Source organism: Microcebus murinus, chromosome 6 (genome assembly GCF_040939455.1).
Source record: "Microcebus murinus isolate Inina chromosome 6, M.murinus_Inina_mat1.0, whole genome shotgun sequence".
Lineage (NCBI taxonomy): Eukaryota > Metazoa > Chordata > Mammalia > Primates > Cheirogaleidae > Microcebus > Microcebus murinus.
Genome location: NC_134109.1, coordinates 86,797,772 through 86,815,871, shown reverse-complemented (window position 1 = coordinate 86,815,871; position 18,100 = coordinate 86,797,772). Strand labels below are relative to the sequence as shown.

At 37.8% G+C, this 18,100-nt stretch overlaps 1 protein-coding gene across 8 annotated transcripts in view; it reads left to right on the top strand.

Moving 5' to 3' along the window:
* Positions 1 to 7,917, top strand: part of CEP152 (centrosomal protein 152) — a 73,499-nt gene extending 65,582 nt beyond the window's left edge. For 6 of the 8 annotated variants that reach the window (XM_076004342.1, XM_076004340.1, XM_076004341.1 and 3 more), the window contains 5 exons: positions 988 to 1,084; positions 1,628 to 1,731; positions 3,628 to 3,784; positions 4,034 to 4,137; positions 6,555 to 7,917. In XM_076004342.1, the coding sequence (XP_075860457.1) occupies positions 988 to 1,084; positions 1,628 to 1,731; positions 3,628 to 3,784; positions 4,034 to 4,137; positions 6,555 to 7,609 (1,517 nt within the window). In that variant the 3' untranslated portion in view covers positions 7,610 to 7,917. The remainder of the gene's footprint in view (positions 1 to 987; positions 1,085 to 1,627; positions 1,732 to 3,627; positions 3,785 to 4,033; positions 4,138 to 6,554) is intronic. The other 2 variants (XM_012763533.3, XM_076004339.1) reach the window with 1 other exon arrangement.
* The last annotated feature ends 10,183 nt before the right edge of the window (positions 7,918 to 18,100 follow it).

The following is an 18,100-nucleotide window of genomic DNA, read 5'->3' as shown; positions in this document are numbered from 1 at the left end:
TCAGGGTCAGAATTTAAGTCACTAAGTAGTAGTTTTATTTGATATTTTTTCTTTGTATAAGTCTGTTAGGTGATATCTTTGCTATTGCTTCTTTTTTTTTTTCGCCCTTAAATTCCATTTTCTACTCCGTTGCTGGTGTTTATTGAAAAGTGATGGAGTAGGAGTGGATGGTTCAAAATATGTCATTCAGCAAGGGGAAGTAAGTAACTTTGTTCCCCAGCTCATAGGGTGTGTTGAGAGGGTGGCATAGTAGGAAACATGAGGGGCCATGCGCACATTTATTGCACATTGGCGTTGCCAGGCTTTGTATAGGTGTTGTGCGTTTATTGTTTTATTTCTATTATAATCTCTACAGTAGGTAGTACTATCCCAATTTTACACGTGAAAAAAAACTCAGGTTCAAAAAGGTTAAGTAATTACTGTTCATCTAACTGGTAAGAAACAGAACTAGGATTTAAACTTATGTCTCTCTGACTCTGAAATCCATGCTTTTTCCTTCAGACTACGTGGACTCTGTCCCCTTTTTAAAAGTTCAAAAAATTGAAAATCTTATGTAATTTCTAAAAACGGTACCTACTTAAGGTTAGTTTTCTCTTAATTTTATATTGAGATGCCTGTTCAGTGATCATTTATATGAGCATAGACTGTCTACCAGGATCCCTGGGGAATGTGGGATTAGGAAAACCTAGGTTTCCATGGGTCTTAACTCTAGCTGGAAAACAAAATATATGCATATGAAACCATTGGAATCCAGTTCCAGGACAGTGTATAACCCAAAGCAAGAAGAAGATGGAATACAGATTTTAAGTGCCGAGAAAACAGACCGAGTGACTGGTCAGACTAGCGTTTATCAGGGAATGAATGACACCCAAGAGCAACAGGAAATCACACGGTCTCCTCTGTAAACATCTGTGTTGGGAACTTAAGGGAAAGGAAGGCTCAAACAAAAAATCAACTGACCGATATACCATTAACTTTCTTCTGTAGAAGAGAATAGTAAAGTTGTTGAAGAATTAATAGAAGAAAACAATGACATGAAGAATAAATTGGAAGAACTGCGAACACTTTGTAAAACACCACCAAGGTAGACGTTTGCTATTTTAAAGAAACCATTTATTTTTAAGTACAAGTATCTTTAAATGTTTTAAAATATAAGTTATCGTTTTGTTATAAGGCAAAAAGTATAAAAAAGAAGAAAATCTCCCAAAACCCTATTCCCTAAAGATACCCTTTGTTATCTCTTATTTTAAATCAGTTAATCTTCTTTATACACAAATACCATGTATACAATGTGTTTTAAAAGTTGAGATTATCATATAAGGTATTTTGGAAACTTTTATAAACTTACTATTAAATGAACATTTCTTCATGTTATTAGATATTCTACAGTATGCTTTTTCAATAGCTGCATACATTTTTATCATGTGAATTTACCATTTAAGCAACTATAAAATTTAAGTTTCTATTTTTCTCCTCTTTTCAATGTTTGTATAGAGGAAATCCTTTTGTATGAAATTTTTAGCACATCTCAGTTTATTTTATTAGAATATATGGGTACATATGTATTTTTCAAATGAAGTTTTTCACTTACCATCTCTGTTTTTGCCATCCTTTGGTTTGTTTTTAGGTCATTGTCAGAAGGGGCCATTGAACATGCTTGCCTGTCATGCAACCAGGGGGCCTTGGAAGAACTTCGTGGGCAGTACATTAAAGCTGTGAAAAAAATTAAGCGTAAGTCTTTAAAGAGATTCTCAAGATTTTAGGGATGGATTGGCCATCTTTATTGTTGGTGTTAGACGTAAACTAAGAGTTTACAAGCAGCAGTGTTTTTAGGGAATTCTCCAAACTACCTTATTCAATCTTAGAGGAGACTATTGATATCTTTTCAAAATTACCGTAATGGATCATTTTGCCCAAATGATGTGTTTTGGAAGTGATGTGAGAGTAATGTTATTTTTATATCGTTGATTATCCTGTGTCTTTTTTGGACACTAGTATTAAACTAAAAATTTAATAATCTTATAACTTATAGCAAAGAAAATGTCACGAGTTTTAAATTAGCAATTAATTATGACCTCCTACCATAAACTTTTAAGGACTATGGAAGTGGGTCTAGTTAGCAGTTCTGTTGTTTCTCTTTATTGTTTCCCATAGCTTTAAATTTATTTAACAAGTCCTTGTCAGGTCAGATGGCACCAGCATATTCTACAGAGCATTCCCTGGTGTGTGTTTTTCCAGTATAGAATACTTCCTGGTTTTTAATTATAAATTGCATAGAATAGATGTATTTCCCAATTTACTAACCTGTGTTTATATAGGAAATATGTAGATTTACCCCCTACAATTATATGTATTTTTAACAAAAAGAGCAGAGGAAAGGTCTCAAGTTTCAAATATAATTGGTAGATAACAGAATCATATATAGCTGTTATGAAAAAGCTCATTTAGTATCTGGATTTACTTCTCAGCTGCTGCTGGTGTTAACAAAGGGCATATTACTACAGACAACTTGTTAATAACCTATTGTTTGGGAAGTGAAATTTTAAGCATTTGTTTTATCCTAACATAATAACTTGTATGTATGTGTGTATATTGTGTTTTAATTATATTTCAGGTACTTATATTTCAGATAATTATATTTCAGATACTTGTGTTGACATGGACTCCATTTTATTTTTTCCCATTTCAAATAATGAAAAATGGTTTCCCATTTAGTATTTTTGCATAGAACAACACTGAATTTTCAGATGCTTACTCTCATTAAGAGGGAGATTCCTATATGAATTGATATCCTCAATATAACAAAGACAGGAAAGTTGTAGATGTAGGAGGAAGTCTTGATTTAGTAAAAAAAAAAAAGTTAGCCTTAAGATAAAAAGAGAACTCGAAAGCTGTTAGTGATATTAATATGTAGATTTCAGAAGGCAATAATAGTCTACAGCCATACCACTCTGAATGTGGCTGATCTCGTCTGATCTCAGAAGCTAAGCAAGGTCGGCCTGGTTAGTACTTGGATGGGAGAAGGCAACAATAAGTCTTATCACCCTCCTTGCAGTCACATTTTGTACATCTCTCTCCTGTATTGTAATATTATATTTAGTTAGAGCCTCAATATGTGATGCAGAAATGGTAAAAGCAGAGATAGTGCAAATAAATAACAAGTAATGGAACAGGGATTTTCAGAGCATAAGAGAAGGAGTCTCTCCAACTTATATTGCTTCCTTTTCTTCTTCTTTCAGTGTCTGCTTTTCTCTTCCTTTCTGCCTCACCTTTTCTGTACATTTCTTTTCTCTCTCCTTTTGAAATATGTAAGTTTCCATGTCTCATATTTATGGTATTTTCTTGCCTAAGTATTTTAGAGTATGACAATCTCTGGGGAATATACCATGTTTCCTTACTATATGTATGCTGTCATCCTTACAAAAAGACTTACAGATTATTTCTCGCTTGAGTCTACCAAAATGGTGATCTGAAATATTCCATTTTAATGACTGTGGAAAGTATAATGTTTAAACTGTGCCTCTAATCACTTCATCTCCCAGAGAATTGGTCTAAAGTCTGCCCCTCCTGTTTCTGAAAAAGTGCTAATAAACATGTATTTCTTGGGGATTTCCTCACCTCCTGTAGGTGACATGCTTCGTTATATCCAGGAGAGTAAAGAAAGGGCCGCAGAAATGGTAAAAGCAGAGGTATTGCGAGAACGTCAAGAAACCGCCCGAAAGATGCGCAAATATTATTTGATTTGCCTCCAACAGATTTTGCAGGATGGTGGGAAAGATGAAGGGTAAGCTCAGTCCAAACAAATAACGTGTCCTGAGAGTACTAGGATAGCATGTTGTCATTTTCTAAGTATTTTCCTTAACCACAAAATTAACTATTTCTACATGATCAGCCACTGGGGGTTAAGAGAGGTTTATGGCTGTGCTACCCTAAATGTTGGCAGAGCTAATAGGAAAACAGAAATCCCGCGGCTAAGGAAACTCATTTTTTCCTTTAAACTATATTAATTTAATCTTGTGGAATTTCCCCACAGGGCCGAGAAAAAGATTATAAATGCTGCAAGCAAACTTGCTACGATGGCAAAATTGCTGGAAACACCTACTTCTACTAGAACCCAGAGTAAAACTACACAATCAGGTATGTCAAAGTGGGTGACTTGAATGGTTTTTCTCCTCTTCTTGTTTGGCTATTTAATATGATATTTTCAGTACGAAGAAGAGCAGGGAATGTAAGGAACGAGAGTTCATTTATAAAGTTGTGTATGTTGTACTTAAACTGCAAATTTATAAAAAATTGTATAGAGTTTCCAGGTCAGGTAAGCAGACTGAGCATGCCCTTCAGCTTCCCATCCCTGCCTCCATCCCTAGAAATGATAGAAAAGATTTTAACAAATAAAAAATGAAAAAAAAGAAGAAATTATAACTGGGTTTTAAAAGGTTGCAGTGGATAAGACCACAAGCTATAAGAAATTCCTTAAAGAAAGAAAAAAAGTATAGGATTAAAGATGGAAACCTCAGTTCAAAACCACCAGAAGATTGACAGCCACAAGTAGGAGCAATATCAAAACTACTGCATATATGAAGATGGTATGTTCCAGGAGAAGTAGTAGACCTAAGAGATATTAATGGAGTGATTAGTCAACATTCTAGAGAACAACAGCAACCAGGTGGAGTCACCCTCTCTTTATTTCTTTTTCCCCCCTCCCTTTCTCAATCCCAGTATTGGGCTGGGCAACAGCAACAGGAACAAACAGTCTGGGGGCAGAACAGGGCAATGTACTAGTTGTCTAGCCATATCAAGCAGAGGCTGGGAGCCCACGTGCCCAGAGTACCAGCTATTAGATCTTTCCATCCTGCAATTCATTCCATCCCTCCCCGCCCCAAACCCTTTAACCAAGAGCACAAACAGATATGGTATTCAGTATATCTTAAAGGTAAGTATTTAATCAAGAATCATTATATATTTACAGAAAGTCATCACCATGAAAAAAAGACACCAAACTATCAATAAAAAAATACCAATAGAACTTACATCTAAGGAAATAGAATTAGTAGAACAAATAATAGGATCTGAGAATGTTAGAAAAGTAAAGTATTCTTAGATATAAGAGGATATGATAAAGGAAATGAAAAATATGCTAAAATTTTACTGTTTTCAAGGAGAGGATATAAATGCTGTTAACACTAGCCATTGCTAGAAAGATGCAGGTTTAAGTATGTGCATTAAAATTTAAGAGTAACTACAGAGAAATAAAAATATACAATCTTAAGAATATTCAGTCTTAAAACTGGTAAGGGAAATACTTGGAAGAAAATATTTTCAATCTAACAAAATCAGGAAAGAAGTAAAAAACTAGAAAGCATGGGTAAATAGAATATAATAGTTGGTTGAAACATCAATCACACTAAATATAAATAGGTTAAACTCCCTTATTAAAAGACCACAACTTTCAAATAGGGTTTTAAATATTATGGATAGTTGCTATTTTTATAAGAAGAACATCTAAAGTTCAAAATCCTTGGACAGAGAGAGATATAACAAGGAAATGCAATGTTGATATTAGATAAATTATAGTGATAAATACAATAGTAGGTAAATTAGAATTAGCATTGAAAGAAAAAAAGGTGATAGTTCATAATAATGGAACAATCTCCCCAGAAACTATAAATTGTTTCTTTCTGTGTATAATAACATAGCTTTAGAGTATGTAAGGTAAGAGCTGAAAAAAAATACATGAAAAAAAATGGTTAAATACTCAGTCACACTGGGAGATTTTAACATATTAAATATCTGTAGGGAAATGGAGTTTTTGAACCTCTGGAAAATTTGAAGCAGCAATTGTTCAGGAATCCGTGAGTCTGATGTTGGTAAACATTCCTTATGTAGAAGTACAAATGTTGTTTGTATAAATTTTGCAATGCCGGTGTGAACCTTAGGTATAAAAGGGCAGTGGTGTATAACAAGAAAATAATTTTCTAGATCTGGTTCAAAAGCATGCAAATAATGTCTCCAGTAGAAGCAAACCCTTTTCGTGGACTCTAGGGACCAAGGTATACTATTCCGAGATATGATGCCTCTAATTCTGTGCTCTATGGCTGCATTGCTGTTGATCAGATTTAGTGTCCTAGCCAATTAAATCAGAAACTTTATTTAGCTTTTACAGGTGTGTGTGTGTAGGTGTTGGGGAGTGGGTGGGGTTCGTTCAGTAAATTGTCTGTCAGAAACTCCATACCTAACATCCAAATAAGAGCAGGATTGAAAACATTGTAGTTGGCTCTTGAAATGCTGTAACATCTGTTGCAGAAAATGTAATAGACCAGGTGGATAGCAATAATATATCGGATTTCAGCAACTAAATTACCAAGCTTTATCTAATGGATATATGTGAAAGAATATTTTTAAATATCCAGCATTGATGTATTTTCTTTAAGAATGATTACTATATATGCATTCTTTGAAAATACATAAAAATGTGATTTTTTTTTTTCTTCTCCTTCAATGTGAATTTTCTCTTAATTTTCTGTTCCCCTAATTTTGTGTTCCCTTGCACATAGTAGCACTGCCCCTGACTTCAGAGATGCTGACTGGAGTTGAAAAATCAAAAAGAAAAGATGTGAATCAGAGTATACCACGTTACATTGAAAACAAATCAAACAGTGCAAAAAATATCCCCAGAAGTGTGTGCGAACAAGTTCCTAGGAGGAAGGCTGTCTGTAACTTGCGAAGGCTGTTAGAGAACTCGGAGCGTGGGGGCCCAAAGCATGTGGGTCCCAAAGAGTCACATTCTGACTTTCAGTTTGGGGACAGTGGTCACAAGCACCTGAACGTTTTGCCAAGGAATGTTTCTCCTGAATTTGTCCCTTGTGAAGGTGAAGGAAGCTTCGGTTTGCACAAGAAGAAAGACCTACTCAGTGATCCTGGTTCTGAATCACTTCTGCATTCAGTCGCACACCCCTTTCTTGGAACCTTTGGAAATAAAACCTCACCTAGATGTACCCCTGGTCTTTCCGAATCAGGATCCACGCATATAACCCCTCCAGATCCTAATGAAAGACCTGGCTTAAAAGTGTATACATGTAAACCACTAATGGAAAGTGAAAATGCTGCCTCTGAGAAAAGTCAAGGTTTGGGTATTCAGGAAACTCCTGTAAAGGATGGAGGGGGCCTTGGTGACTCCCTGAGCTGGCCTTCTAACAATGCAACTCCACCCTGTGACAGTCACGAGGTGTCATTTGTATATGGTAGGCCACAAGGAACTCTGGGTATGCGAGGTGAATCTGTTGATTTCAGACAATTTTCAGTAACCAGTTCTCTTTCAGTAACCAATTCAGGTACAGAGAAAGGTAGTGTGATTTGTCAACCGATGAAATGTCAGCATGATAAAACTCCGAACCTGTCAGAAGGAACCATGTATTCCCAGCCAGGGAAAATCAGTGTGACTCTCGGACACCCATCTCATCATAAGACAAATATATTAGAGTCAGATTTCAAAAAACTGAGCAGTACGGTACCATCTTCAGTGTGTCGGCAGCCTTCGAGAAAATTAATTGCTCCCCTATCTGGCCAGCAAGATAGTGGCTTCGATAGCCCATTTGTCAATCTAGACTAACTGTTATACAGTATTTATGAAGAATCATTAATATATTGACAAGAAAACCAGGAGGGAAGATTTCATACTGAAAAAATTGTGGGCTCTGCCTATTTTGAGATGTTTTAATAACATCTATTATATGAGTAAAGTATTCTCATGAAATTACTTGAGGTATTTATGTTGCCTTAATCTTCTAAAGGCCTGAGGTATATGTGTAATATGCTTCTGTGTGGTGCTTGTATTTGTTGCTAAAACATCTATTTTTTTACTTATAAATTGGCTCACTCCACAGTGTTAAATTATTTAAATAAACTTGGCATATGGTCTGTAGAATTGTTATGAATTATTTTATTCTGTTCATAATACAGAAATACTGTATTCACATCATGTTTGAATTCACCCAGAAAAAAACAAACTTTGATTATTGTATGCATAAGCAGCCAACTTTAAAGTTTGAAATTAGCCATGTTTAATGAGGCTATAGACTTAGTGTAGACATACTTTTCCTGGAAATATCTACCCAAAATCTTGATTTTTGTTTTCAATTAGAGAAAAGAGGTTTGCCAAGGTTTGCTACAAAATAGCTGTGTCCTGGGTTTATTATTTAAATTATCAGTCTGAACTTCTTTAGTTGACATTTATGTTATTTCAAAACACTGTGACATCCAGGAACTTTGTCTCTTTTATGGCTCCACAGTTTTTCTTTCATCTGAAATATTACTTTTTGAAAATTGAGATAATAAACTTTGTCATGTAGCAAAACATTTAAATTATTAGATTTTTACATTCACTTGTAGTACAAAATTGGCTAACTTATTAATGCTATGGGTTGAAGCTTATAATTCTGAACTGAAGAACATATGCAGAAATGAATGACTACGTAAATATCATTGTTTCTAGGTGAATTCTTTTTGAGATTCCTAGAGATGAATGTGAACATTTTGGGCGTATGCTAGTGCTTCCTTTCTGAAAACAGTTATTATAGCTTTCTCTCATAGCTCTCACTCCAGCCATATTATGAATGGTATTTTAGGGTTGATCCTGTATATTTTTCCACCCAGAACTGGGTAACTTGGGTGGTGGGGAGGTGGATGGCAAGACACATGCTCCTTTTCCTGATAACAATCTCTAAAAGGAAGAACCTAGAAGTGAAAAGTTCTAGGGCTTGGAAAGTTCTGTCACCTTGCTGGCGACCAGGTTTAGATAAGTCTGAAAATTAGCACTAGATTTCAGTGCTCAGTTCAGATGCAGCTGTAGTAAGGAACAAACCATCTTGTAAGACAATACAGGTCTTTCCTGTATCCCTGAAGATACAATGCCTCTTCTCCGACAGTTAGGAGAGGAAAACTCTCACTCTAGGAAAACCTCTAAACCAGCCAAATTTATGTTTTCTGTGGGTCTAGTTGGTGCTTGATCATTTTAAGACCTGGGTATTACTGAACTGAGAATCTAGCTCATTGCTCACCTACCTTTTTATCATTGTTTCAAATACATGACAGTTATTTAAACCCTCAACATGAAGGTTAAAACTGGAAACTTTCTTGCTTACTGCTGCTTTTAGGGTATCCTTACTCTTTTTTCATGCTCATAATCTCAATAGGATTGTTACTTTATTTCATATCCCCTATATCTAATCACCAAGGGAAGTATCAGTTTATCAGTATGCAAATGAAGGGACTACACAGCCAAACTATGACTAGTGATTTACATTGATCTGAAAAAAGTGATGGAAGAGGGAGGGCGTGAGCCCCATAGATGTCAGTGGTCACATAAATCTCACTTTGTCATGGTGTTTAATCCTTTTTATGTGTTGCTGGATTTCACTTGCTAATATTATGTTAAGGATTTTCATGTATATGTTCATGGGGAATATTAGTCTCTTGTTTTCTTGTGATATGTAATAATGGTCTCCTAGAATGAGTTTGAGTGTGCCTCTGCCATTTATTTCTGAAAGAATTGGTGTAGGATTGGTATTATTATTTTTTATATATGGATAGAATTTACTAGGTGAAGGCATCTAGCCTGGGCTTAGTAGGGGGAGGAAGGTGTTAAATAATAATTTTCGTGTTATAGAGCTATTCATAATTTTCTTCAGTCAGTTTTGATAATTTTTGGCTTTTGAAGAATTTGGCCATTTCATCTAAATTGTCAAATTTGTTGACATAAAGTTGGCCATAGTATTCTCTTATAATCCTTTTAATTTCAGTAGGATCAGTCATGATGTCCCTTCTTTCATTTCTGATTTTGGTATTCTGTGTCATCTCAGTCTAGCTAAAGGTTTATCAAGTTTGTTGATTTTTTTTTCCTTCAAAGAACTTTTGATTTTTTGAAATGTTTTTCCATTTCCTATTTCATTGATTTTTTTTTCTTCTGATCTTTATTTCCCTCTTTCTACTTGCTTTAGGTTTAATTGACTACTCTTTATTCTCAAAGTCAAAGTTTACATTATTGATGGGAGACTGTTCTCTCCTGTTATAGATGTTTAAAGTTCTGAATTTCCCTGCAAGCACTATTTAAGATGTACCTCACAAGGTTTGATATGTTGTATTTTTGTTTTCATTTAGTTCAGAATATTTCCTAATTTCCCTTATGATTTTTTTTTGACACATGAGTTATTTAGAAACCTATTCCTTCATTTCCAAGAATTAGGGATTTTCCAAATCTCTTTGTTGTTAGAGAGTATACTTTGAATGATTTCAGTCCTTTTAAAATTCTTGAGATTTGTTTTATGGCCTAGCATGTAGTCTAACCTGGAGTTTGTTTCACATGCATCTGAAAGGAATGTGTATTCTGCTCTCCTTAGATGAAAATGTCAAAAATGTCAGTGTGGGTTGGTTGATAGTGTTGGTCAAATCTTCTATAGCCTTGCTAGTTTTCTTCTTATTTGTTTTGCTAGTTACTAAGAGTGGGATATTTTAATCTCTTATTATAATTGTTTAATTGCCCGTTTTCCTTTCAATTCTGTCAGTTTTTGCTTTGTATATTTTGAGGCTCTGTCGGGGTACATATGGTATTTTGATACTTGCATACAGTGTGTGATGGTCAAACCAGAGCAACTGGGACATACATCACCCTAAACATTCACTTCTTCTTTATAAATGATAACATTCCAATTCTTTTCCTCCAGCAATTTCGAACCATACAACAAGTTGTTAACAATAATTGCCCCACTGTACTAAAGAGGTTGGTTAATAGGTATGAAAATATAGTTAAATTTGGCTCTTTTTTATAATTACTGTCTTAAAAAATTGATATTCCCTGTTAAGTCACCATATTTTCCTTTAATTCTTTAATAATTTTTCTCTTTAATTTTTAAAACATTTATAATAGCTGCTTTTCGCAGCTATTTTTTTTTTTTTTTTTTGAGACAGAGTCTCACTTTGTTGTCCAGGCTAGAGTGAGTGCCGTGGCGTCAGCCTAGCTCACAGCAACCTCAAACTCCTGGGCTCAAGTGATCCTTCTGCCTCAGCCTCCCGAGTAGCTGGGACTACAGGCATGCGCCACCATGCCCGGCTAGTTTTTTTTTTTTTATATATGTATCAGTTGGCCAATTAATTTCTTTCTATTTATAGTAGAGACGGGGTCTCGCTCTTGCTCAGGCTGATTTTGAACTCCTGACCTTGAGCAATCCGCCCGCCTCGGCCTCCCAAGAGCTAGGATTACAGGCGTGAGCCACAGCGCCCGGCCCGCAGTCTTTTTTTTTTTGTGTGTGTGGTAAGAACACAAGAAGATAAGATATACTCTCTTAATAAATTTTAAAATGTACGATATAGTATCCTTAACTATAGATACAATGTTGTACAGCAGATCTCTCAAACCTATTCATCTTGAATAACTAAAATGTTGTATCCATTGAACAGCAACTCCCTATTTCCCACTTCCCTCAGCCCCTGATAACCAACATTCTACTTGGTATTTCTGGAGTTTGACTATTTCAGATAATTCATATAAGTGGAATCATGCGCTGTTTATCCTTCTGTGACATATATACTGTATTAAACTCAATATCTGAGCATATAGATTTTCTTTTTTCTTTTTGGTTCTGTGCTGTTGGTTTCTCTCTCTCAAAATATTAGTGGGGTACCAAAGTTTGGTTACATGAATTGCTTTTGTACAGTTTGAGTCAATGTTATAAGTGTGCCCATCACCCAGATAGTGTGCATTGTACCCTGTAGGTGTGATTTTACCCATCTATCATCCAGCCCACCTGCTTGATTTCCAATGAATTTTAATACCATATATGCACATTAGTGTTCACCATTTAGTTCCAATTTAATAGTGAGTACATGTGGTGTTTGTTTTTCCATTCTTGTGATACTCAACTTAGGATGGTCTCCAGTTCCATCCAGATTATTACAAAAGGTATTAGTTCACCATTTTTTTGTTTTTATTATTTCTTAGTAATACTCCAGGGTATATATGTTGTTTCCACAACTTTGCGATTATGAATTGTGCTGCTATAAACATTTGAGTGTAAGTGTCTTTATTATAAAATGTCTTCTTTTCCTTTGGCTAAATACCTAGTGGTGGGATTGCTGGATCAAATGGTAGGTCTACTTTTAGTTCTTTGAAGTATCTCCATACTACTTTCCATAAAGGTTGAACTAGTTTGCAGTCCCACCAGCAGTTCATAAATGTTCCTTTCTCCACATCCACACCAGCATTTGTTGTTTGGGGACTTTCTGATGAAAGCCATTCTCACTGGAGCTAGGTGATATCTCATTGTGGTTTTGATTTGCATTTCCCTGATGATTAGAGATGTTGAGCATTTTTAAATATATGTTTATTGGCCATTAGTCTATCTTCATTTGAAAAGCTTCTGTTGATGTCCTTTGCTCATTTATTGATGGGGTTGTTTGATTTTCTTAAGTTCTATGCAGAGTCTTGTTATCAGCTCTTTAGTGGATGTGTAGAAAACAAATATTTTCTTCCCTTCTATAGGTTGTCTATTGTTCTAATGAACTAGTTTCCTTGGCTGTGCAGAAACTTTTTAATTTGATCAGGTTCCATTTATTTATTTGTATTGCTGTTGTGATTGCTTTGGTGGTTTTCTTCATAAATTCTTTGCATAGGCCAATGTCTATAAGAGTTTTCCCAACAATTTCTTCCAGAATTCTTAAGGTTTCATGCCTTAGGTTTAAGTCTGTTATCCATCGGGAGTTGATTTTTGTGAGAGGTGGGAATCCAGTTTCGATCTTATGCATGTGTTTATCCAGTTTTTATTTTGGGTCTTTTTGGTAAAAACCATTCTTACTGGAGTTAAGTGATATCTCACTGTGGTTTTGATTTGCATTTCCCTGGTGATTAGAGATGCTGAGCACTTTTTTATATGTTTGCTGGCCATTATTTTATCTTCTTTTGCAAAGTTTCAGTTCATGTCCTTTGCCCACTTTTTAATGTGGTATTTTGATTTTTTCTTGTTGATTTTGATAAGTTTTATATAGATTCTAGTTATCAGCCCTTTATCAGATGTCTAGGATGCAAATATTTTCTTCCATTCTGTAGGTTGTCTATTCGTTCTAATGATAGTTTCCTTGGCTGTGCAGAAGGTTTTCATTTGATCAGGTCCCATTTATTTATTTATGTTGCTGCTGTGATTGCTTCAGGGGTCTTCTTCATAAATTCTTTGCATAGGCCAATATCTATAAGAGTTTTCCCAATATTTTCTTCTAGAATTCTTATGATTGCACATCTTAGGTTTAAGTCTGTTATTCACTGTGAGTTGATTTTTGTGAGAGATGAGAGGTGTGGGTCCAGTGTCAATCTTCTGCATGTGGCTATCCAATTGACCCAGCACCATTTATTGAATAGGGATTGTTTCCCCAAAGTATATTTTTGTCTGCTTTGTCAATGATCAGATGGCAATATGAGGATGGTTTTATACCTGGATTGTCAGTCCTGTTCCAAAGGTGTGTGTCTCTGTTGTTGTGCCAATACTATGCTGTTTTGGTTACTATAGCCTTCTAGTATAGCTTGAAGTCTGGTAGATTGATGCCTTTCAATTTGTTCTTTTTGCTTAAGATTGCTTTGGCTATACATGGTCTTCTTTGGTTCCATATGAAGCATAGAATTATTTTTTGTAGATCTGTGAAAAATGATGTTGGTATTTTGATAGGGGTTGCAATGATTGTGTAGATCACTTTAAGTAGTATAGGCATAAGTAGCATAGATTCTGCTGATCCATGAGCATGATAGGGTTTTCCATCTGTTTACATCCTCTGTGATTTCTTTTCTCAGTGTTTTGTAGTTCTCCCTATATAGAACTGGAACAAGACAACATTGCCCACTGTCTCCACTTCTATTCAACATAGTGGTGGAAATTCTTGATAGAGCAATCAGATGAGCAGGGAATCAAGGGTATCCAAGTAGGGACAGAAGAGGTCAAACTTCACTCTTTTCTGACAATATGATATTACATCTAGAAAACCCCAACGATTCAACCAGAAGACTCCTGGAATTAATAAATGAATTTGTCAGAGTCTCAGAATACAAAATCATGCACATAAATCAGTAGCTTTCATTTATGCCAGTAACAGTCAAGCCGAGAATCAAATCAAAGATGCAACACCTTTCACAATAGCATCAAAGAAAATTAAATATTTAGGAATATATTTAACTAAGGAGGTGAGAGAACTATATAGGATGTTCTGTAAATGTCTATTAGGCCCATTTGTACAGCCCCTAGACTTCTTCTTAAGTCCATCATTTCTTTGCTTATTTTCTACTTGGACGATCTGCCCTGTTCTGTCAGTGGGGTGTTGAAGTCCCAGTTATTGCAGTGCTACTGTTTATCGTTTTGTTTAGATCAAGTATGATTTGCTTTATGAATCTGGGCACACCTGCATTAGGTACATGAATATTTAGGATTGTTATGTCTTCTTGTTGAATTGTTCCCTTTATCATTAAATAATGACTTTTTTTTCCTTTTGCTGATTTGCAGTCTATGTTATCTGATATGAGAATGGCTATACCAACTTTATTTTGGTTTCCATTTGCATGGAATATTGTTTTCCATCTTCACCTTGACTCTGAATGAGTCCTTGGGTTAGATGTATTTCTTGGAGAAAGCAGATACTTCTTCTTCTTTTTTTTTTTTTAATCCATTCAGCCAGCCTATGTCTCTTGTGTGGAGAGTCCATGCCATTCACATTTATTGAAAGAATTGATTATTGGAGTGGATTTTCGCTCATCCTATTTAGTAGAACTTTATTGCTTTGTTTTACCTCTTGAGCCATTGTATCCGGGCTCTGACCTTCAGGTTTTGGGTAATTTTATACTGGTGGGTGTCTTATGGTGATCCATGTATAATGTAGTTCTGAATACTTAAGATAAAGATATGAGGGAGAATTGCAGGCTACAAAATTCTAGACTGACCATTACTCAATGTGAAAACACTGAGGATTGGGCTTCAGTCCCTTCTGGTTATAAGATCTTGGTTTAGAAGCGTGCAGTTAGTCTGATGGGTTCTCTTTTGTAAGTTACCTGCCGCTTTTCCTTATGACTTGTAGGAGTCTCTGTTTTACTTTGGCCAGTGTGATAACTGTGTCGTGGTGATTGCCTCTTTACAATGAATCTCCTAGGGACCTTTTGAGCTTCTGCTAGTAAGACCAGGAATTTTTTCCTCAATTTTTCCCTCAAGTAGGTTTTTCAACCCCTGTATATTTTATTCTTCACCCTCAGGGATGATTCTTATGCTAGGCCTCTTTACATAAACCCATTATTTCTTGGAGGTTTTGTTCATTCCTCTTGTTCCTCAGATCTTTCTCTTGACTGACTTGTTTAAACTCAATGGTGTTGTCTTCAGGCTCTGAGAGTCTTCTGCCTGATCTAGCTTATTATTAAGGTTCTCTCCCCCCCTTTTTTTTTATATTTCTTTGGGTGAAATTTTCTTTTCCAGAAGTTCTCTTTGATATTTTTTAATAATTCAATTTCCTTAGTAAATTTTTCATTCATTTCCTGCATTGTTTTTGTGTTTTCTTTGTGTTGGGTTTCTACCTTCTCTTGTATTTCATTGAGATTCCTTACAATCCATATTCGGAATTATTCATCTGTCATTTCAATGTTTTTGTTTTGGTCAGTATCCATTGGTAAAGAGTTATTGTTTTTCTTGAGGGGTGTCCTTTTGCTTTGATTTTTTATGCGCCTGGAGTTCTTTTGCTGATTCCTTCTCTTCCGGCCTTGGATGAGACCTGGGAGTGCTAGGCCTGGCTTACTGGCCTGTCTCTGGATCCCCTAACTTGGATGCCTTAGCGTGCCAGTGAGAGGAGTGCTGGTCCTGAGTTGCCTATGGGATTTTCTAGCAGGTTTAGTGTACCTCTCGGGTTACCTCCAACCTGCTATCTTCACCTCTTCCCAACGGTGTGTAGTGAGTTAGTTCCCCTCTTGGTGATGGTGTGTGATACTTGTGCATATGAATCAGCCACACCCTGTTTACTTGAGTTGGAAGGTGATATGATGAGCTATCATCATTGTTTTCCCTGTCATTGGTTGTTGTTTGTGTGATAGAGCCAGCTACTGAGATGTTCTTTTGTGTCCATGGTAGATTCTGGTCCCACAGGTGGAGTACTTGAGTGCCCCAAGCTTTAGGAGAAGGGACCCTGTAGCTCCCACGGGGGTTTTTGATCTCTACCACCACTGAAGTGTGGGGAGGAACAAGGCAGTTTGTGGCTAAGTTGTGGGAGCCTGAAAGGCTTTGTAAAGCCTCAGTGGGGCTCAGAATTTACCTTTCTGGCCACTAGGAGGAGCCCCTGGTAGGAGGGTCAGGAAAAGCTCTTCAAACTGGGAGAGCTCCTCATGGAGGAGGGTGCTAAAGGCTTGTATGCTAAGGCCCCAGCCTGGGTTCTTTCTGCCCTATCCAGTAGTGCAGTTTTTCTGTGGGGTGGGGTAGGCACTCCCCTAAATGGCCACTCCTTGGTCCCCCAAACATCCTATAAACTGAGTCAGTAAATGCTGTAAAGGGTATGCAAATTGACCTCTCTGTCAGTAGGCGGCACTTGCCAGAAAGAACAAGCTGCAGTGTTGTTTTTAGGTCCTGTGACTGGCTCTAGTCCCTCAGGAGAAGCACTCAAATACCCCTGGTGGTGGGTGGGGCCCTCACTTCCAGCTGAGTCCTTATTCTCTGCCACAGCAGAGGCAAGTGGGGGAATGTGGCTGGGCAGGGCTGGGTAGGGTGAGCTTGCTATCAGGCTCCACAGAAGCTACCAAGGTTGCTATTTTGGCAGGGGTCAAAGGTCTTGCAGCTTCTGCGGAGAGCCTTCCCGGAGGGGCCAAAGTGGCCCCACCCAACCAGAAAGTCTGCTTTTGTAGAGACAGGTCCATCTGAGATTCACAAACTGGCAGTCTGCAGTGGACCTCATTCTTCTCCCCACTCCTCTGCTCCACAGTCTTCCCCTGGTGTCTGCTAGCAGGCAGGAGCCCAAGCCAGCTGAGCTCCCCAACAACTGTGCTAGGGGCTGGAAGGTTCCCCGTCCAGGATCCCGGCCTGAGCTGAGAGTGCAGCTGTCCTGTGGGGGAAGGGGTGTCCTCTGAGTATGTTGCAGCTAGGGCCCACTCTGCATTCTCCCCCCAGATCTACCCACACAGGCTCCCTCACCTCCCGAGACCAAGCAGATCAATCCCTGGGGAATATGTGCTGGTCTTGAGTTGCCCACAGGGACCTGTGCCGGATCCATGTCCTTCCGCCTCAGGGCATGACCTGCTCTGGTGGAGCCGCTGGGCAAGCCGCCCCAGAGAGGACTAGTGAGCAGGGAGCTCACAGTCTGAGCACCCCTCAGTCCACTACAGGGACCCCAAGAGGAAAAGCCTGAGCCCCACTCTCTGTGGAAGCCTAAGTGTGGTGGCTCAAATGTCTCTCTGCAGCTGCAGGTGGAAGAGAATAAGGGGAGGGAAAGAGTCTACATGGAGGAAAGCTAGCCTTCTGGTCATCTCCAACCCTCCCTCCAGAAGGCAATCCGCCCAGAATGTCCAGGCTCTGGAGTCACGCAGATCACCCGGGACCCACCAGACGCCTGTGGCTCCTGTAGTCTGGACTGGAGTTGGGAAATGTCTGTGTGGGAAGGAGCAGGATGGAACCTGAGGAGTTGAAGCCCCTTGGGGAGGACAAATGCACCCAGTCAGTGGAGAAACAATATGGCTTCTGCCCTCCCTGCTTGGGTCCTGCTGCCCTGTCTGCAAGAAGCTTCCAGCTCACTGGTGGCAGCAGCCTGTGGGCTCATGAGGGCAGAAAGTCTCTCTAGCAGCTCAGAAACCCACCGACTGTCAGATATGGAGGGAGAGAGAAACAAACCACTCCACCTACCCTTCTCTCTGGATTCCAACCCTCTTCGGGGTTGATCTTTGCCAGTACCTTGCTCCTTCTTGTTCTGTACTACAACTTCTTCCTGTGGAGTCTTCTGAAGGTTCTGGCACCCTTCCTTCAGACCCACATCCGATCTGTGTCTGTCTGTCTGTCTGTTTTTTCTCTTTCATCTAAAACTTCTCTTTACTGAGATGCTCAGGCAGCTGGTGTCT